Genomic DNA, 21,674 nt, shown 5'->3' on the forward strand with positions numbered 1-21,674 from the left:
ATAAAACACCAGCAGAATAATTCAGTGTAGAACCCTAAAGAATGAGTACCAGCAGTGAATCAGTTCTCTATCTACTCATATCAAAAGTGTGTAGTAATGAGAGACAGTCTTTCATACTAGTTGAAGCCAAGTAATTTTTAAAAATATAATTATGTTGAATTGTCAACAGTTCTCAGTATAGTCCTACAGTTTTTGAGAGTAGATCATTTTGAGATCCTGTGTCTGTATCTGTATAGTTATGAAGTCATTCAAATTGTAAAATAAATAGTCAGTTTGGTACAGTGTAAATAATTACAATATTGTGACTGGAGAGATAAAGTTTCAAATACCTAAGGCTGGCCAATTTCTCTTAATCTAATTCTACCCTGTTGTGAAAATGAGAAGAGGGTAGGATATGTGTACAGCTCTGGATTCCTAAAGGACAGTACAAAAATGTAAAATAAATATTCTTCATTAATTAAGGAACTTAACAGAGTGTCACTATGCTGTCCCTCCACGTCCTTACTATGAGGCCTGTGTAATGGATGGATGTTTCCTGCCACAGCAGAATATTGAATGCAGAAGTCTCCAAGCCTATGCAGCCTTGTGTGGGTATCAGGGAATCTGTGTGGACTGGAGAAGCAAACTCAAAGGGAAGTGTGGTGAGTTGAAAGACTTCCCAGAAGTGGGTTGTTAGAATTAACCAACTTTAACCCGCGGCCTGGAGTTCTTTTGAAACTGCAGCTGAACTCCAGATGACAGTTCCCCTGGAGGAAATAGCAGCTTTGGGGGGGAAATTCTAAGGCATTACATCCCCCCTGAGCTCCCTCTTCTCCGTAAGCTCCACTCTTCTCAGGCTCTGTCCCCAAATATCCAGGATTTTCCAAGGTAGAGTTAGCAGCCCTGGATTTATCATCATCATCATCATCATCATCATCATCATCATCATCATCATCTTGTAGCCTGCTTGTCGTGGGCTACAATATCAGTGCATAGACAATAAAACCCAATTAAGAACATTAAATACAAAAGACATAAAATACAACATGGCAGTCTAACTCATCTACCCTTCCTACCATCACCACTCCCAATTTGGGGGGGGGGGTGAGAGGCAGCAGTAACCGAACACCATCAGATGCTCAAGTGGTCGTAAGTATTTTTAATGAGGGGGAGAGAAACTGATCTTCTCTCTGCCCTGGTCTCATCCATAGACCTGGGGGAAGAGCTCCGTCTTGTAGGCCTCTTTTGTCTGTTTCCTCTGCAGGCTTCATTGTATTTCTCATGCATATTAAGGTAAATCTGCAGAGTTCATAAGTATAAACATGAGATGAAAACACAAGGATGTAGCGTCTTCTGAAGAATTTTAACACTCCTATATATTTACATTTGAACAAAATAATTTCCCCTATGAACACTAAACAAACATTCTATGTCATAACATCTATGCATAAGAGAAATACATGCTTGAACACACCCTCAGGTCATTTGTTCCTCAACTAATAACAAATTTAAGTCTTTTTTGAGGGCAGTAGGGGAGAGGGAAATTGCACCATTAGGCATGACTGTCCAAGATTCACCCACAACTCTCTAGTTTAACTGCAGTATTTTGGGTGAATCCTAGAGCATTGTACTGTTGTGATTACCTCACTTCCATTTTTGCATCTGTTGTACATTGGAACAATGCTGTATAACTTGTCCTTTCCCCCAAATTCTCTTGCTAGGGAAGAGCAGTTAGGGTTGCATTTTATTTATTGTATTTTTAAAAAATGTATAGCCCACTGACAAGGTCTCCTTCTGTTCAGGATCCCCAGAAATCATAGCCTCAGGCTTCATCTCATGTTTGCCAGGTGCTCCAAATGCCCCAAATACTACTAGATGGTTATCCCATGATTATCCCTAAGTTCTAGCTTCATGATCAATCGCTTGCTTGGTGAAGGGTACTGTTCTGACTCCTAGCAACTGATTCCTCTCATTGAGATCCTCTCAGATAAGATGTCCATTACTAAGGAGAAATTTCCAGAGATCTGTGTAATTACAGGCCCAGCAAGGTCTCTGCAGATAATGGTGTTATCTTCTGCCTTTGACTGACCTTTAAAAGAACATTGTATGCTGCCTATGTCCTGGAGCTACTTTATACACAAGTCAGATAAGGGCTCAGAAATAGTATTTTGGGATAAGATATTCCTTAATGATGGTTGTTTAAACCTCAGACCTGAATATATGCTGAAATTATTTATGGTGCAAATTAGTAAGCACTACTGCTAGACACATTCATGTTAACAGAGCCTTTGGAAAAGCCCTGCTGAAATGAATGAAGGATAGTGCTGGTCCACAAAGTAGGGCTTCGTCATATGTCTCAGTCAGAGGACAGCTCTGCTTCTACAAAGAGTTGTGGACATGGAGATTTTTTCAGGGTAATTACTTTATGCTTGGGAAATATAAAACTGGAATATAACTGAAATCTGTTATATTGCAGAACTCACATGCCCTCAAGACCAAATTTACAAACCATGTGGAAGAATGGAAAGACACACATGCTATAGTGGGTGAGTGATTTATTAAGGCCCAAAATGTATAAGCTGATTCCCCCTCCCAATGAGATATATAGGAGTACATAATTATACAGAGTTTGCTATTCTTGCATATTCTGTATATGTTCATTTGATTAGTACTCCTTGTGGGGATACTGGGATCAGAGCAATACTGAAATTTCCCCCTTCAGACATCCAGATTTTTTTCAAAAAGGTGAAAGGTATGCCTCACCTTTTCAGCTGTTTTTTGCACCTATTCAAAACCAGTATTACTCTCTTATCTCTTTACTAGAAATAAAGCCCATTTATAAAAATGGGCAGAGGTCAGGCTTGAAGCGAGGCCCCCGTACCTGGGAGGCTGTTGGGCCGCTGGTGGGGGCGGGCTGTGAAGCGTGGAGTTCGGGCGGTGCAGGCGATGGGGAAGGGAAGGAGGGCTCCTGTGGAGTCCGGGCATGCGTGGTGTAGGTGAGGGGCGGGAGGCGGGGCATTGGGCTGAGCAACCAGGCATGTGCGTGAGTCCGCGCATGCCTGGTTCATTCGCGTGCTGTGCTGGCCGGCGAGCAGGCCGCACTGACTGGCGGCGTGGCGGGCAGGCCGAAGGGAATATAGGGACAGGGATCAGGAGAACCGGCAGAAGGTGAGGGCGGATCGGGGAGCAGGGAGCGGCCGGGGGAAGGGTCAGTTGTTGTGGGGGTTGGAAGCGCGGGGGCAGGGGCTGGGGTAGAGGCGGCGGATGGTAGTTGGGGCATTGTGGCGGGTCAGGAAGGGGTCTGGGGAGGGTGAGCGGGTGAGCGGGCGGCGGGTGGGTGGCGGAGTGTGTTGCTGGGTGGGTCGCTTGGCATCAGGAAGTGGTGGGAATTCAGGAAGGGGTCTGGGGAGGGTTTGGGGGGTTAGCGAGCGGCAGGTGGGTGTCGGAGTGTGGCTGGGCGGGTTTGTTTGTATCGGGGAGCAGCGGCGGGTCAGGAAGGGGTGTGGGGAGGGTTGGGGGGGTTGGCGGGCGGCGGGTAGGTGGCGGAGTGTGTGTGTGTGTGTGTGTGTGTGTGTGTCGGGAAGCACCATTGTGTTGGGAAGGGGGCTGGGGAGGGTTTGGGGGGTTAGTTGGTGGCGGCTGGGCGCGGGTGTGTGTGCATGGGGGGTCTTGTTGTTGTCAGGAGCGATGTCGGGGCGGGAAGGCAGGTGGGGATGGAGCGGGGGGGGTCATAGGACTCACCCATTAGCGTGGTGTTGGGGGGGGGTGGGAAAGGAGCAGGGACGCCGCATCTTCATCATGGCATCCCTGCTCCTTTCCCGAGGGCATTGGGAAGGAGTCTCTGGCGGGCGAGGCGGTGGCAAGTGGCTGATGGAGAGGCGCGCTTTGCGCGCCTCCCCATCAGCCGCTTGGGCCAAGAGTGGCACTTGTTGGGGTGAATCAGGAGCCACTTCGCGGCTCCTGATTTGCCGCTGCAAGAGTTTTTATCATGGACAGAGCCCGCCCTAACTCCTCCCCAATACCCCTTAGGGCTTTATTTAATCCGCTCCGCAGGAGCGGTTAAAAATAATAATTTCTACAATTTGATCCAGTTATGCTGATTGGATGGAGTCATAGTTATCACGATCAGCAACAATCACGTAATAAATATGATGACATAATGAAACTGCATAACCAATCACATAACAAAGCCACTTTACCTCCCCCAAAGGCCTAATCATGATCTTGTCATACCAGAATGTACACTGCAATTAATATTTTGATGCATCAATGATGCAGAAAGTGTCAGAATATATATTGAAGTAGGCATTTCAATGAGGCAAGACAATTTCATTCTAACATACAAGAAAATGCATATGTGTTATAGTGCTTCCTGTTTTGCCACATGAAGCCATGGTGGTTTTATTGCTGCAGCACAGCATGACAAAACAAGATGCAGTAACCCATATGTCAAGACAATGACTTTGTATACCTCACTCCTCCACAAATATCTTCATGACTTTTTCAGTATCTCTCTAAAATGAACCATTCTAGTATGTGGAGATGCTCGAATGTTTTATTGGAAGATGTTGCTAAATTTCACTATTTCTCTAGTTCAACTACAAAACTGATTTTATGATGTTCAAGATGAAATTGTGATAGTCTTTTTCTAGACAAAAATAATAAAATTCAATAATAAGATTATGGATAGGTTGGGTGCAAAAATGTCACAAAATTACATAAAAATGGATGAAACAGGAAAACCAGCAAAGGAAACAAGAGGAATTAAAATAATCACAATGACCATTTATGCACTGGGAAATTCACTGCCCTCGCTCCCGTACAGGAGCACAAATCCGAGCCGGATGAGGTGCACCAGGCCAAATGCTCCCCTATGTGGGTACAGGAAGAGGTGGGGCAACCTGCCATGACTAAAACTCCAGCCTGCAGCACGGCATGAAACCTCCAGGGCATAAATGGTCAATGAGAATGTATGAAAACTGAAAGGAATGAAAAAATGGAATATTTATACATATTGGTAGTGAAAGTGTTCTACAGCTTACAGCACTAATTGAACTGTGGAACATTTTACTCAATTATACTTTTACCCTGTTACCATAATCCCACAGAAAACGTACTGTGAGCACCAATCCACCACAAGTTGACATCTCAGGAATACTTGCTGAAGGATGCTTCTGCCCTGAAGGAATGATCCAGCTGAATGACCATGACAGTATATGTGTTTCTGTCTGTGGTAAGAAATGGGGAGGGTGAACATTGTAGGTTGCTTCTGCAGAAAATATATGTTGTATTCTTAGCCAGTCATACTTTGGAAGGATATAGACATCCCAGCAAAACTGAGAAAAGTATTCAACCAAATAATATTAGAGTGTTACTTTGGATATGAAATCAAATGCTAGCAAGACTCACTGTATTTATTGGGGCTTATTCCCAAGTATATATGTTTGGGATTCCAGCATGTGCCCCTGGGAGCCAACCTGAATGCCTTGGGGCTCTGTATAAGGCCTTTTATGCATGGCGCCAGCTTCCGCGCGCTGGCGCCGTGCTATTGCGGCGGGGCACAATGCCCCGCCGTTTCCCATGAACACACGGGAATGGGGCATGCTGGGTTGCCCTGGCGCGTGAGCATGCTTTACACCAGGGCTAGGAGGTGCAGCCGGGGGAGGTGGGGAGGGGCCAGAGGGAGTGGGAGCAAGGGTTCGCCCCTGCCAGCTCCGTGCCACCACGGAGCCTGCAGGGGCATGCGGTGTCCCTTAAGGGACACTGCAGATCGAGGCTGGGTGGCCCAACAGGCCCGGCACTGACAATTATGCACAGTGCCAGGCCGCCACAGCCCCGGCTTACCCGGGAAGCTCCGGAACATCCTGTGTTCGCTTAACATGGGTCTTCTGAAGCCCTGGGCCGCAGAGTGCATTCTCGGTGATTTTAACCGAAGCGCTGCTGCCACCAGTGCAGGCCTTATGGCCCGTGCATAATGGGCCAAAGTGAGCACTTCTTTGGCCACAGCTTTTTCGTAGAGACTATCCTGCATTCCTGGGACTCTGACATATTATGATGGCCATGCTTCTGTATTTTCCTTTTTTGAAATGATGTTTCTAATATTCTAATTCTTCTATTCTGCAGGCTGCACAAGACTGGATGGTCTAGTGAAACAGGTAAGGGACACAATGTCAGGTTGACAGACTGGAAACAACTACTTCTTTAGAAGAAAGCATTTATTTTCCAAGCAGATCGATACGTTAGACCAGGGGTAGTCAACCTGTGGTCCTCCAGATGTCCATGGACTACAGTTCCCATGAGCCCCTGCCAGCATTTGCATGGACATCTGGAGGACCACAGGTTGACTACCCCTGCCTTAGACGTTCAAAGCCGAAACTGGCTTGCACTTCCAAAAGACAGTACTTTTACCCCAAACTTTCCTGCTCAAAGATATTCTCACTCCCAGAGAGGGTGCCCCCTCCCAAGTCCAGGTGCCGTCTGGGAAAACAGCCAAGATGATAACCCAAACCTCCCCAACCTTGGTTCAGCTAGCTACAGCTACTTACACAGATAAGACTGGTAATGTTGCAAAGATGAGCAAAGCATTTCAGAAAGACAACTTAAGGCCAAAGCAGACAAGCTGGTTATACAAAATTCAAGATGGTTACACAAATCTCATGGCAGCAATCATGTGATTCTGACACACAAATGCAGAGCTTTACAGGTGAATGAAATAGGACATTGAACCTTTGAGTCCAATGACACCTTTAAGACCAACAAAGTTTTATTCAAGGTATAAGCTGAAGAAGTGTGCATGCAAATGAAAGCTTATACCCTGAATAAATTGTTGTTGATCTTAACGGTGACAGTGTTCTAAAACTATTTTCAGTGTTTGAAAATAGCCCCTACCTTGTTTTCTGGTACCCACATACAGTTTAGTTGACCATTTCAAGTGATCCTTTTCAAAATTTGTTTCAAGGAGGATTTTGTGGAATTTTACATCTGTGCAGTTTTATATGGTAGATTCAGGTGAATAGGCATGTTGTTCTGAAGTTTGAGTCCAGTGGACCAACAAAGTTTTATTCAAAGTATAAGCTTTCATGTGCAAATTTGTGGGGAAATTTTGTTTCATTGTATCGGAAGAAGTGAACTTTAGGAAGTGTGCGTGAACATGAAAGCCCATACCTTGAATAAAACTTTGTTCGTCTTAAAGGTGCCACTGGACTCAAAATTTGTTAGAGATGAGCGACCCTTGTGCCTGGATGGGAGGGAGGGAAGGAGGAAGATGATGTGGGCAGTTATGCCTCTCATCAGCTCTCAGCTGAGGGCCCTGTGATGCCATCCATGGCTCTAAAGGCTGTGAGACATGGGAGTTATGAGGCCAAGATGTTTTCATTTGGCCTTTGCTTCTCTTTTAAAGAAAGCTAGACAGAGGTAGCTCAGCCTGTATGTCATACAGGATTAATTAGAAGTGGGATCCCCTGTATAATCTAAAAGGGGGGATCTCCTCAAGGGACTCATGTGTGAGGGACATGGCAGCAACTTCCAGGGCTAGCATGCTGACTACACTCCCTAGAGGCTGGTGACAGGCATGATTAGTGGTGTCCTGTATTTCTTGCTTTATAATTTATCCTCTTTCCATAGCTGAGTTGGCAATGAGCTTATTTCCCCAATCAGGTGGTCTTTGCCATCATTTCCCCCCTCCCCTCCTGGTTGGTCTCCACTCCAGATGTAAACTGGGTTCTGCTAATTCTGTACTGTTGTTGTATGTATGACATTGACAGTCTACTAATCTAATGTAATAAAAGAAGACAGGTGTTGTACCACCTGGCCAGGTGGGAGCCATAAGCACATGCAACTAAACCTGCAGCCAGGATTTCATCATACTCACATGTTGTGTTTGTTGACACAAGTGCTAAACATAGCAAGCATGAGGGAATAAACAGTGTAACTATAGCATAAGCAAGAATACCTATGCTTACTGGATGTGCATATAGTTATGTCAAGGGAAGCCCTTACCACCCAATCACATTTCACACAAGGGATCCTCATGGAATGTTATATAAAATATTGACCTCTCCAAATCAAGGCAAAAGAAAATGAACTATTAGCAGGATCCATATTGAGATGAAATTAACACAGCCTCTTTCATTAAAGACATAAGGTGTAAACAATGAAGACAATGCCCTGACCTGGATAACCCAGACAAGCCCAATCCTGTCAGATCTCAGAGGTTAAGCAGGGCCAACCCAGGCTAATATTTAGATGGGAGACCTCCAAAGATCTTGGTTGTCATTCATCCAAGGAATACTAGTGATCATGACATGGAGGCAAACCACCTCTGAATGTCCCTGAAAATAGTTTCAAAGGAATAATATACATCTTTTACCACAGGAATTAATACTGTCTTTAGTGACTGGACAATTTAGTTCTTAGAAATTCCCATATGTTTATATGACTCTCAGAGTTGCTTTCATGTTAATTTAAATTCATATAAATGACCTTGCAAATCAGTCCAGCTTCTGAAATTTCATGCAGGAATGATTTATACATTTATCCCCAAACATTTTGTAAACTTTGAAGTCATTCTTACGTAGAATAACATGCACCACTTTTTTGTTTGTTTGTTTGTTTTTTTGCTGTTTATTCAGTTCCAAGGTAGACAAGAGTTGGGCCACAAAACATATAGCAAGCACAACCTGATTCTGTGTCATTCCCAAACTTTACCTGCAGGAAACAAAGTTTCTAAGCATTCCAGAATCTGATTTAGTTGGGACTTCCAGTCCAACTCACGCCCAAGCATCTCATCTAGTTTTGTCCTCAGTGGATAGCTTTTCCAATACCTAGTTTCTTCTTGGTAGGAATAATGTTGCAAATAAGATAATGATTGCAAAGCATTTCCAATTAAATGTGCGGTATAAATGATTACTAATGGAGTCTGCATTGTGATATTTAGTGATAATCTTGTGTGCTAATGTAGAAAATAGTCCCTGGCTTTAGACATTAGGGTATGAAAGCTGTGACTGAAATTTGTCCCCAGAATTATTTTGTGAAGTACTCTGATTATTATTATTATTTTGCTTACTATATATGCAGCCAGGAGAAATATGGGAACAAGACTGTCAGATCTGTACCTGCAGCGACAAAACACTGAACATCACTTGTTCACCCCACATTTGTCCAAAGTCCCCATCAATCACTTGCACAAAGGAAGGATTTGTCCCTATAGTACGTAAACATTCAAAAGACCCCTGCTGTACAGAGACAGTGTGTGGTAAGATTTCTCAATTATAGACTAAAAACATGTACATTTTAAGAATTAATATATAAAAAATATAGGTTGCTTTTTCTGTACTATTTCTTTATAACTGTGAAATATGGAGAATCCCAGATTTTATTCTCAGAATATTTGGTACCAAGCTAATACGCAGATATTTTTCATCTTCCTCCAAAAAGCGAGTTCCCTTATTTTGTCTGTTTCTGAATTTACAGCATGTGATGTAAGGTCCTGTACTATGCCCAAAAAAGAATGCAACCTAGGCTTCGAGTTAGTAACAGCAACTCCTGAAGATGGATGTTGTCCCATTTATTCCTGTGGTGAGTACCATAGATGCATAGTGCTTTTTGAATGCCACCCCTTATGGAATCAGGAATCTTTTGATACTTTTAAAAATTACTCTGATTCCTGATTGGGGAGGGGGGGGGGTTAGAGAGGCCCGATTTGTGTTATAACTTTGGGGGGAAAATCTTTTATTTCTGGCATTGCCTGCACACTTATCTGCCTATTTGTTGCTCCAGGAAGTAAAAAGTTAGATTTCTGGCATTGCCTGCACACTTATCTGCCTATTCATTGCTCCAGAGAGCCAGTTTGGTGTAGTGGTTAAGAGTGCAGACTTCTAATCTGGCATGCCAGGTTCGATTCTGCGCTCCCCCACATGCATCCAGCTGGGTGCCCTTGGGCTCGCCACAGCACTGATAAAACTATTCTGACCGAGCAGTGATATCAGGGCTCTCTCAGCCTCACCCACCCCACAGGGTGTCTGCCATAGGGAGAGGAAAGGGAAGGTGATTGTAAGCTGCTTTGAGCCTCCTTCGGGTAGGGAAAAGTGGCATATAAGAACCAACTCTTCTTCTTCTTCTTCTTCTTCTTCTTCTTCTTCTTCTTCTTCTTCTTCTTCTTCTTCTTCTTCTTCTTCTTCTTCTTCTAGACATTTTTAAAAAGGTATTCCCATCCCCAGGAACAAGGGAGAGGGGGGTGCGAGGGTGAGATGAGGCAAGCACCTTTAGCGTGTTTGAACCTCCATACCTTCCCCCTACTGGTTGCCTTTGGGTTGCTCTCTGGCAGCTAGTGCTAAATTGGTTGGTGAATCCATTTTATGCAATTCCCCAACTAGTACTTTAAAATGGAGGATGTAGCCAGCCAGTTACTGCCCAGACGCTGGATGCTGGCAATGTCATACAGAGAGGCCAGAATATAACAACTATGTAAGGTAAGCATTTCAGTACATTTAACAGGTGCGGAAAAGACCTGAAAATCCATCTTTGTGTATGCAAGTTTATATGGTTTTCATCCAGAGCATATACAGAATTTATAAATGCCATGCATCTCACCCACGTATAATTTATGATGTTGATTAATGTTATTGGAAAATACACATTATAGAGAAGAAAATTCAGCGTGAGAAAACAGAAAATGTCACAAAGAATCTTGATTTTGAACTAAAAGCACTAGAGATGAAAAATCAAAGTAGTCTTTAAAGTTGAATTTATTCACAGAAATCTAATATTCTAAGGAGAATGTTATAGTCTATTGATTGTGATGATCTGACTCAAAACGCTATTTACTTATGTGCTAGCATATTTCTTTCCAAAATCTGTATAGCAGAAAACCAAGGGGGAAAATTATGAAAGCATGTAGTAGAAAATAAGAAGACTCCAACATTTAAAAATAAGTTTTTTATTTTATTTTATTTACAGTTCCAAAAAACATATGTGTATCTAACGGAATTGAGTATCAGGTAAGGACTATTGTACACTGCTGGAGTATGGCTTTAATTATTAATTTGTCATTAGAATTTATTCCAGATATGACAGCATTGCATTTTTTAAAATCATTACCAAATAATTCTCTTCAATCATATTAAAGTCTCTTGGCTTTGTGATGCTGTGGCAGCACTGTTATAATTTATAGATTTTTCCCATTATTCTTCAGCAGATTTAAACATGTATAATTTGTAACATTATTTTGTTCTATAATTCCCTTTTGGTCATTTTTTATTTAAGATTCCAAAGTGTTTAACAGCTAGAAAGAGTTTAGCTCTTGTGTTTCTTGCTGCTGTACAGACTAGTGAAGCCATATGCATGAATATATATTTCTGGTTTAGTATAAATTTACTTAATAGAATCCCCCACTTTGCTTACCTCTTTTAAAGCCTGGATCACTGGTACCTTCAAACTCTTGTGATGAATGCATTTGTACTGAGACAAAGGATCCTGAGACCCAAATCAACCATATCCAGTGTTCTCCAGTAAAGTGTTCTACAGAATGTCCACAGGTTAGTAGTCATTCTGCTGGCAGCCTTCTGCTGTGTTGCTTGTCTTAGATTCAAATAATCTTTCTTTCTGACCAGGATAGTGTGCATACACAAACAAAATTGACCATTTCAGATTCGGCTCAAATCAATTCAGGACAAATCTGAAGCACTTGGAAGCACCCTTCCCTGGCTCATATTTGGCGGAATCTATCCAAATCAATGCTCCTGCACTGAGCAGGGGATTGGACTAGATGGCATGTCCCCTTCCAACTCTATCATTTAGTGACCAAATCCAAAGTGATTTGGTGTCATTAAATTCAATGGTTCCATTAAAGTTAATGGGATTTCCCCCCCTTTCAGGTTATTCTGTTGTCGGGGGGGGGGCAAGGGTTTGAGTTAAAGGTAAAGGTATCCCCTGTGCAAGCACCGAGTCATGTCTGACCCTTGGGGTGACGCCCTCTAGAGTTTTCATGGCAGACTGAATACGGGGTGGTTTGCCAGTGCCTTCCCCAGTCATTAGCGTTTACCCCCCAGCAAGCTGGGTACTCATTTTACCGACCTTGGAAGGATGGAAGGCTGAGTCAACCTTGAGCCGGCTGCTGGGATTGAACTCCCAGCCTCATGGGCAAAGCTTTCAGACTGCTGCCTTATCACTCTGTGCCACAAGAGGCTCTTTCAAAAAGGTTTCAAAAAGATTTGACAATGGGATCCAACCATTCAACCTCCAGCTGCACTGATAGGGTTGGTCTTGCAATTTAATAATAAATAAAATTAAAATAACTAATAGTCTAAAATGTGTCCAAATCAACTTTTTGTATTATCCAAACTGAATCATATATGCCTAGTCTAGACCTGTGCCATTGTATGATCATGTTTATTTGGGTGTAGCTGCCCTCTCATTACAATTGCTTGTTTCTCCTGAGAATATGCATCCAGAAATGCATGATGGGAGAAAGTTTCCTTAAGACGTTGTTCTGCCATAGAGAAGTTGGGCTGATCCTGATATTCATATTTTATTGACTCTGATTTCTGTTTATGTTGATTCATCAGACTCCAGTCCTTTAACACCAGTTGGTGAGCGCCTGCTGACAGTCCCCACTTGGGCATGTGGCTGAGTAGCTCTACCCCAATACAGGAGCTCCAAACGGGGTGGGTGGGTATACAGGCAGAGCCTTCCACCATTAGATTCATCCCAGTGCCCTAACCACCCACTAAAGTGGTGATACAATGTAGTGAAAAACAAACAAGTAACCCAACCGCAAACCTGTAACAACTCAAATCTGGGGGGGGGGGGGTGATGGAAAGGAAAGCCTGAAAGAAACTGAGGGGAAATGCTCCATGGCAGCTGGCCAGATAGAGTAGGCTGGAACAAAAGCTTCAAGCTCTGGGACTATCTTCCCTTGAGTTCCACCTCACCAGTCAGCCCCCAGGAGAGCTGGTTGGCCAGCCAGGGCTTAAAACAAGGTCCCCACCCCTCAAGGTTCCTGAAGCAGGCTTGGCTCACTGCCATCCATGCCATCCCCAGGTAAGTCCGGGACTGTTTGTAAAGTCATTCCCTCTTCATTCCATTCATTGATTTTGCTGCACATACACCCTGTGAAGTGAGTGGGCAACAAGGAGCTCCATAGGTTATTGGGGCAAACAAGAGCTCTGGGTCATTGCAGCTGGCAACCTAACAACCTAACAAAACAGTCAACATCTTGCCTTCTTTAGGGTTTCCGCTATACCCATGAAGAAGGGAAATGCTGTGGTGAATGCATACAGGTTTCTTGCATAGCAAACTTTTCATCTGGGACAGTGGTTGTTGAGGTATGTGTTCACTTTTAATGTACAATTTTGCTCATTACATTACAAGACAGAAAAATCTCATAGCTGTTAAACAGAAAGACTGAAGTGTATATTCATATCAACTTTGGGGGGGGGGGAGAAAGATTTCTGTCCTATTTAAGTGAGCCAGATAATCATCTTTTCAATGGCAGTCAATACGTTTCTTTACACATCACAATAAGCCTGGGCAGGTTTGGCTCAGAAAAGCTGAAATGTACTCAAATCAGTGCTGATATCTGCTGTTTTAGTCATAGCAATTTCCCCCTCTGCCATGTGTATACAATTCTGCTGTTACCAAATGCAGGATTACATAGTACTTTTTTTTTTTTCGGGCGGGGGGGGGGTTGCATGGACACATAGTTTAGAAAAATAACATCTTGTAAATAGGACATTTCTACATGTAAGCCTTTTTAACATATACTCCACCACTGACCACCAATATTTTTTCACTTTTGTATGCAACCATCACATATGTATATAGTCAGCTTCTGCAGATAAATAGTACCAACTAGGGTAATTATAGCTTCAATAATTTTTTGCTAGTCTATGTGATATCAAGTGCCACTGGTGAAGCATCCTCAACAGTTTTTCTCTAAACAGCATTGAAATTGAGTTACTGATACATCCACTAATTTTGTTTTAGTTTACCTGATCTTATATTGAACCTGGCTAAGTATTAATATTCAGTGACATGTTGCAACTTCTTCCTGGAGATGGCTCTGGTCACCATGACACATGACCTCCAGAGAGAACTGGACTTAGGTGGTTTAGTGATGCTGTTCCTATTAAATCTGACAGCAGTGTTCAACACAGTCTATCATAAACTCCTGACCCACTGTCCATCCTACACACTCTCAAATGGCTTCAGCCATTTTTCCAAGGTTGAGAACAGGGTTGCGTCAGAGGGAAGCACCACCCAACAATGGGCTCTTACTTGTGGGGTCCCACAGGAAGCAGTATTCTTACTAATGTTATTCAACATCTACATGCACCCCCTCTCACAGTTGATTAATGGATTTGGGCTGGGTTGCCACCAATACACAGACGACACTCAACTCTTCCTGTTAGTGGACAGCCATCTGATGGCACCACCAGATTGCTTGACTGAGTGTCTGGAGACTGTGGTGAACAGGCTCAAATAGAGTCAACTGAAGCTGAATCCAGCCAAGATGGAGATCCTCTGACTGGGTTGGCATGTGGTGAAACAGCTGATGCAATTCCCAGACCTTTATGAAGCCCAATTAACACTGGTTTCCTCTGTCAGCCTGGAACAGCCTGGAACAGATCCCAGATACATCCCTTTCAGTGGAGGCCCAGATCATAAACATTGCCCACCTGCATTTTTCCAATTATACCAGGCATGACAGCTTCTCCCGTATCTCTCGGCATCGGACCTAGTCAGTCATCCATGCAATGGTCACCTGTAGACTTTTGCAATTTGTGCTATACAGGGCTTCTCTTGGGATTGCTCTGGCAACTCCAGATGGTTCAAAATGCAGCAACTTGAGTTCTCATGGGGACCCAGTGGTGAACACATCTGACACCAAGCCTTCAGATCAAAGGCCAGATATGGTTCAAGGTGCTTGTATTAAATTTAAAGTCCTACGTGGTCTGAGACTTCCACTGTGCTCCCCAAAGAGCACTGAAGTCATCAAATCAAAATCTGCTCAGGATTCCCAGGCCAAAAGAGGTTCAATTGGCCTTGGCCAGGGCCAGGACCCTTTCAGCCTTGACTCCAGCCAGGTGGAATGTTCTGCTGAAAGAGACTAGGACCTTGTGGGACCTTAAGCAATTCCACCATGCCTATGGTTGAGGCCAGATAGAGCAACAAATGTGCTGACCTCACTGCTGTAGAGGAAGATCTACCTATTCAGGAAGATCTGGAAATCCCCTTCCCAAGCTTGCTGAAGTGGGCTGAAATGATGTATATAGTGTTTTAAATGACTTACTAGCTTTTAAAGATTGAATTGTTTTAACTTGTGCTGTTACCCTCCCTGAGCTACCAAAATTATTATATTATTATTAATGTTGGCATGACATTTTAATGACGTGTTCATTTACTGTATTTTAATTCTACCAATCAATGGGACTCAGCTATAAGCATCTAGATATAAATCAAACCATCTGCAAGTTTTGGCCAAGGAAATACATATATTAGAATAGATGTGGCCTGGTGGTGGAACATATTATTGCAGTTAGTATACAGAAAGTCTGAGATGAAATTCCTGACAATTATTAAGGTAGCAGGTGTTGAGAAAGACCTTTCTCTGCCAAGAATGTTTAAAACTGATGACACAGATCTTGATGGGCCCAAGGTCTGCATCATCATATGACTAGCTTTGCACAGGTGGATTAGCTGTATTTTTATGGGAATTGTGCTGCTTGTTCTTCTTAAGCCCTATAAAAGTCCTATGCATCAATGAAAACTCTAGTTTTCTTTTGCTCAATTGCCTTTAATGTTGTTGCTTTCGTTCCTGTTACTACTGCCTATTTCATGATGTTATTTGTTTTTACTCAGGTGGGAGAGCTCTATATGGATTCCCAAGATAAATGTTCTCAATATATGTGCTCTAAAACGTCAGGTCAGTTCTTTCTCATCAGCACAGGAATATCCTGCCCATTGATTGATCAATCAAGGTGTATTCCCGTAAGTATTTTACAGACTTGCCTTGCTTTTACCAATCAAGTAAATACCTGAAGTTTCTGGCTATCATAGCTCAGAACCTCCATGGGTGGCATGAGTAGGAAGAACTTTGGGTAATGAAGGAACATGTAGTAAGGGGTGACTTCTTAGGGTGAATGTGGCTTATAGCTCCATTTTTGTGGCTCCATTTTCACTGCTAATTTTTGTGGAACAGTTCAATAACTCACTCTTACCACTTAACAAATGTTATGAAGCCATGGCAGCAGCAGAATTATGGCAGCAGAACAAATGAATTGATTAGATGCTATACGATGTTTAGAAATGTCTCTGTTACTGATTGGGAACTATGACAAGCAGTTTTTCAAAAAAAAAAAACGAAGGCATAAAAAAAAACTCAGGCATTAAAATCTGAGATATTGCTGTGTTTGTTTTATAAACAGGGGACCATTGAAACCACCCCAGATGGATGCTGTGAGACCTGTGAGTATGCCTTTTTGTGTAAGCTTATTAATGTAAACAAGGGGGTATCTATTTTATTATGAACCTCATCATAACATTTAATCTACATGACTCTTATGTGGGTGCCTGTTTGTCATTGGGTGAAGTTCCAAAATGTAAGCAACAACAGAGGAACAGTGTTCACTCTGGTATCCTTGTGTTAGATTGGGACAAAGCAGCTTGCTTGTGTCTTGCTTCCATCCTCTATTTCTTCTCACTAGTGCTGCTACTATCTATATATTTATGTCTGATAAAAATGCAGCATATATGTTTATATGCAAAATAATGAGGGGCGAGATTATCCATATCCTTGCCTTTCCTAACCATTACTGGACTTAGGAGCATCCCAAATGATTTGTGAATTAAAATGCAATGTCAACTGGCATTATTTTATTTTTTATTTATTTATTATTAGATTTCTAGACCGCTGCTCCTAGCATTCTTTACAAAAAGAAAGTATTATACTCCCCATAAAATATGTACAATAATAACAATTTAAAACCAGCCCTAATAATTGGCGATTCCAGTGTGACCCAGAAAAAATCCTTCCCTATGCTCCAGGCATTGGTCCCGGTGCAGATGACATAGTTAGGTTGGCAACTGAGTTAATAAATGGCTCCTGATACAGTCTAACACTGTACCCAGGAATGGGGGGAGGGGGAACCTGATCACCTATGAGGCTTTCCACCCGACCTCAACCAAAATGATTATCATTTCCAGTGAGACTGATGTAATTGGTATTCAGATTGCAGATGTAATTGGAGTTCAATTTGCAACAGGAATTTCAGAATCTTTTCATTTTCAGGTCACCACTTGTCACATAACTGCTCAGTTAGTCTACAAAGGCAATATGTTGCTCGTAATCAGTGTAAATCAGCCACACCTATTTTGGTATCCTTCTGCAAGGGATCATGCAGCACCTACTCTGTGTAAGTAAGAGATTCCTTCAACTCCCTTTAAAGCATAATGAAACAGACACAGATAATCCCATGGTTCTGGGCAGAAAACACACTAGCAATTGGAATGCATCACAATTTTACTGTATAATGGCAATATGGTTAAACTTTTTACCATTGAAAAAACCCTGAAACATTATTCAAGCTTTGAAAAACCCTGGAAGTGATGTCAGCAGGCCACACCTTCTTGCCATACCCCTAGAAGTCACATGTCACCAGAAGTGACATCACCCAGACACTCCCATGAGATGTGGCATCACCAGGCCTCTCCCACAGCACAGGAAGTGACACAGAAATATTTTAAGATGATTTGTGAATAGAACCAGCGCTATGTGTTTGATACCCTTTTGTTCTCCAAAGGAAGCCTGCAGTGGATACCTGAAGAAACAGGGCCTGGGCAGGCCTCTGCCATTCTGCCATCTCCAACCCACCCCTAATGGCAGTAACAGGGCCAAAGCAAGCCTATATCTCTCCATCCTCCCTCCCTGCTGTTAAAATGAGAGTATTCACCTCTCTGGACTCCAGTCACTGTCACATGCAATAAGTCTTGACCAGTAAGGATTTGTGTGGCCAGGGCCCGTCCCCTTACCACCCCCTCCAGGCCCAACATTGGCCATATTGGGAAGAGGGGGCAGGTTGACATGAGCATATATGGCCATATCACTTGATATTTTTTAATTTTTAAAATATCTAATAAATTAATTAACTCCTACACAATCAGTGAAACCCTTGTGGGCTGTCACAAAACCCCAGGCTTTCAGGAAACACTGGTTGAGAAAGCCTGGGCTAAGACATAGCAAAGGCTATTCAAGTCAGGAGAAAATCATCACCCGAACCTGTTCTGACAATCAAATCAAATAAATTGCTTTAGGCTTTGCACACATAGTTTTGAAGTTGTCACACAAATGCTTTGCTATCTGACCATATCTTTGTTGATCAGTGGTTCTAGCATGAGTCCAGGGCATGCAAATTGGTCACCAAAAAGGGCAAATCAGTGGTGTGCATTTGGGTCCATCTAAGCCAGAAATATACCCCCAAAACACCTTGTGAGTATGTTTTGGGGATATTTGGCATTCCAAATGTATCTGGGATTTTTTAGAAGAACCTAACCCCCACTCATATCCCACTCAAAGGCCGTCAATATTGCCATCAAGAGACCTGAACCCCCCAAAAAATGCTGAGAAAAAATTGCACACCTTTAGTGTAGAATCAAAAGCCACTTTCTGCCATGAAGGTGTATTTGAGACCATCTTGCTTTTCACATAATGGTACATACACCCAACAGGAAAAAAGAAAAGGTTATGCAACGAAGTGGGAAAGCTTCTGGGGAATGATGATGTTTGGGTACACATTAAATATAAGGATGGAGAAGAGGCAGGGATCCTGAGTGAGCAAATTCTACATTGAGGAGTCCTCACAAATTTTGATAATAGCATATTAATGAAAGAAGAGCTAGTTTATTTATACCTTGCTTTTCATTACCCGAAAGAGTCTCAAAGCAGCTTACAAACTTCTGAGCTGCCAGAAGCAACCAGATGCTGAATGCTGCAAGAGCTTCTTAAGATCAGGGTTTCAACTATCACACCACACAGAACTATTGAGTTCTAATATCATTATGCAAAATTGTACTACTCTTTCCCTTCCTTCTATGTAAATGGGAGAGACACCCTTCCACTAATAGAATACCGTTCTACACTATGTTGCAATCTTTAAGGGCCCACGAGAGAGTCTACACGTCTTTCTTCCTGTTGCCCTGAAAAATCCACAGAACAACAATGGAACTGAAAATATAGATTAAGAAATTGGCTCATATATCTGTCAGAGAATCTTGCCTCTTCCCCTTCTGCTGATAATGGCAATAGTTTATTTAATGCATGAATTTTATTTATTTTTATTTATTTATAATTTGATTTATATACCGCTGCTCCCAGCGAGCCGGACCATGGCTGTTCACAGCACACGCACAATATTTTTTATTAGTTATATTTGTACTGCTATTCCCAGAGACAGCAGTTATGGAAGTGGTGGGGTAAATAAATATTGTGGGGAAAACAAAAAGGTTGATAAAATCCCAGTTTCCATCCTTCCTTTCCCCATTGTAATTTGACATGAAAAAAATGATGGAGAGGGAGGTACAACTTGGGTAAATCAAAGACATGAGTAACGGGTTTTTATTGGTTTCATACAGTTATTGTGAAATATCAGTCAAAAGGTTTCACCTATATGCTTTTCCCACTCAGGTATTCCTTTGTCACTAACAAAATGAAGCACCAATGCACTTGTTGTCGTGCAACAAAATATCGTAAAATGAAGGTGGTACTTGTTTGCAGGGGAAGGAGGCGAATCAGATACTCATATCTTCACATTGAGGAATGTGGCTGTGTTGAGACAAAATGTCCTACATAAAGCAAAGACTCAAAAGTGCTGGAGGAAAAAACCTTTCCTTAAAGAACCATGCTTTATTTGGAATTGCTTCATGGCAGCCATGAGCACTGCAGTGTCTCTTGAGGAAGGTGTACACATATACAAAGCCATTTTTTCTCTGTAATTGGAGATATTCAGAATTGTGTTTAAAAGTGATTCAATGCTGTAATCATCTCTCTCACTTTGATTGCTCCAGGAAATTGGACAATTAACAAGAGAACCATGCCTTGAATATTTGTCAAATTGTATCTGCACATGCTCCTATTTTCTCTTGCCCAAGTTACCTACAACACTCGAGTCTTTCATTCCAAAAGGTTTCACAAACAAGAAGTATAATAGCTTGAAGTGTTTTTTTTAAATCATATCCTTCCCAGAAGAAGTTTGAATTACTTCTTTGCAACTTTAAACAGAACGTTTTAAGCTTAAAGATGCAGGATTCCAAACTAAAGAACCATGCCCATTATAGAGTTGGATATATTTATGTCAATTTCTGCTCTTGTACCTTTATTCACTCATCAGGGTCAGCAGAGCATTTTTTTTCTGTATGTCATTTGATATACAACAAATGGGGACCCATGTAGAGGAATCCATCCTCTTACCCTTCCCGCTTGCCAGGACAGTCCTTTGCCAGGAAGAGTCACCCCAGCAGTGCCACTGCTTCCCCCACCGCTCACTTCCCATCTGCTTCACCCAACCAGGCTCCCCTGGCTGTTCTTCCCCTCTCCATGGAGGTAAGTTGCCATTGTGTGCACTAATGCAGGCAACTTGTTTCTTTATTTAGGGGAGTATAAATCCCCTCCCTTTTGTTTGTATGACCGTTTATGCACTGGAGGTTTCATGCTGGGCTGCAGGCTGGAGTTATAGTCATGGCAGGTTGCTCCGCCTCTTCCTGCACTCACACGGGGGAGCATTTGGCCCAGTGTGCCTCATCTGTCCCCAATTTGTGCTCCTGCACAGGAGCTGGGGCAGTGAAGTTCCCAGTGCATAAACGGTGTATGAGGTGTTCAGATTTTTCTGCAAAGCCCACTCAAACAAATTCCATTTTCTGACTCTAGGAATCTGCATGGGCCCCAGATTCAGATTTATACATACTGTGAGGTGTGTCCAGCACCTGATCCAAACGCCAACCTTCCACCATGGCTTTCACTCCTGCAAGGACACTTCCTAGGCCTCAGAATGGGTGACAGAGCTCTAAGATACTCCTTTCCCAGCTGGCAGTTTCTTATACAAGTGAACATTTCAGAACACTTCCTACTAGGGATAGGCGATTCAATTTGGATAAGGGGAAAATATCCCAAACAATGCTGATTTAGGAACTTTTTGGACCTATCTGAGCCGAATCGCCCATCCCTGCACTTTAAACGTGTCAATTTAGCCACAATTTGGTCCATTTAAAAGAAGGATGGGAGGAGGGAGTGTGATATATCATGGTCAGCTACTTGCTGGGCCCTTTAAATGCCTTTGTTGCAATCTTCTCCAGCAGTTGCAATGTTCTTTGCTGCCGGAAAAGTTGAACAATCTGAGTAGCAAGCGAACATTTTACTTTTGCAAGTGAGATCATCAAAACTGGGCTGCTTTGATGCTACTTGAACTCAAGATGAACAATAGATTTTGTGAACCGTGCCCAAGATGATGTTCTCCCATGTCATGTCGAAGGTTGTAATTATCATAATACAACATATGGTCTACCCAGCTGTATCAGACTTAGGATTCAGATCAACTTGCACATACCCTGCCATCAAACACTGCCTCCCAAGTGACACAGCCAGTTTAACTGCTGTGACTTGATGCTGGCCCCAGGCCTGCCTACCAATGGTGTCATGATGGCCTGAA

At 42.6% G+C, this 21,674-nt stretch overlaps 1 protein-coding gene across 2 annotated transcripts in view; it reads left to right on the top strand.

Moving 5' to 3' along the window:
* Nucleotides 1–20,073, top strand: part of LOC143829889 (mucin-5B-like) — an 80,206-nt gene extending 60,133 nt beyond the window's left edge. For both annotated transcript variants that reach the window (XM_077321448.1, XM_077321449.1), the window contains 13 exons: nt 463–641; nt 2,456–2,525; nt 5,088–5,212; nt 6,103–6,134; nt 9,055–9,232; nt 9,451–9,555; nt 10,936–10,976; nt 11,391–11,513; nt 13,206–13,301; nt 15,838–15,966; nt 16,404–16,443; nt 17,267–17,390; nt 19,658–20,073. In XM_077321448.1, the coding sequence (XP_077177563.1) occupies nt 463–641; nt 2,456–2,525; nt 5,088–5,212; nt 6,103–6,134; nt 9,055–9,232; nt 9,451–9,555; nt 10,936–10,976; nt 11,391–11,513; nt 13,206–13,301; nt 15,838–15,966; nt 16,404–16,443; nt 17,267–17,390; nt 19,658–19,823 (1,408 nt within the window). In that variant the 3' untranslated portion in view covers nt 19,824–20,073. The remainder of the gene's footprint in view (nt 1–462; nt 642–2,455; nt 2,526–5,087; nt 5,213–6,102; nt 6,135–9,054; nt 9,233–9,450; nt 9,556–10,935; nt 10,977–11,390; nt 11,514–13,205; nt 13,302–15,837; nt 15,967–16,403; nt 16,444–17,266; nt 17,391–19,657) is intronic.
* Nucleotides 20,074–21,674: the final 1,601 nt, after the last annotated feature.

Source organism: Paroedura picta, chromosome 2 (genome assembly GCF_049243985.1).
Source record: "Paroedura picta isolate Pp20150507F chromosome 2, Ppicta_v3.0, whole genome shotgun sequence".
NCBI classification, from domain to species: Eukaryota; Metazoa; Chordata; class Lepidosauria; order Squamata; family Gekkonidae; genus Paroedura; species Paroedura picta.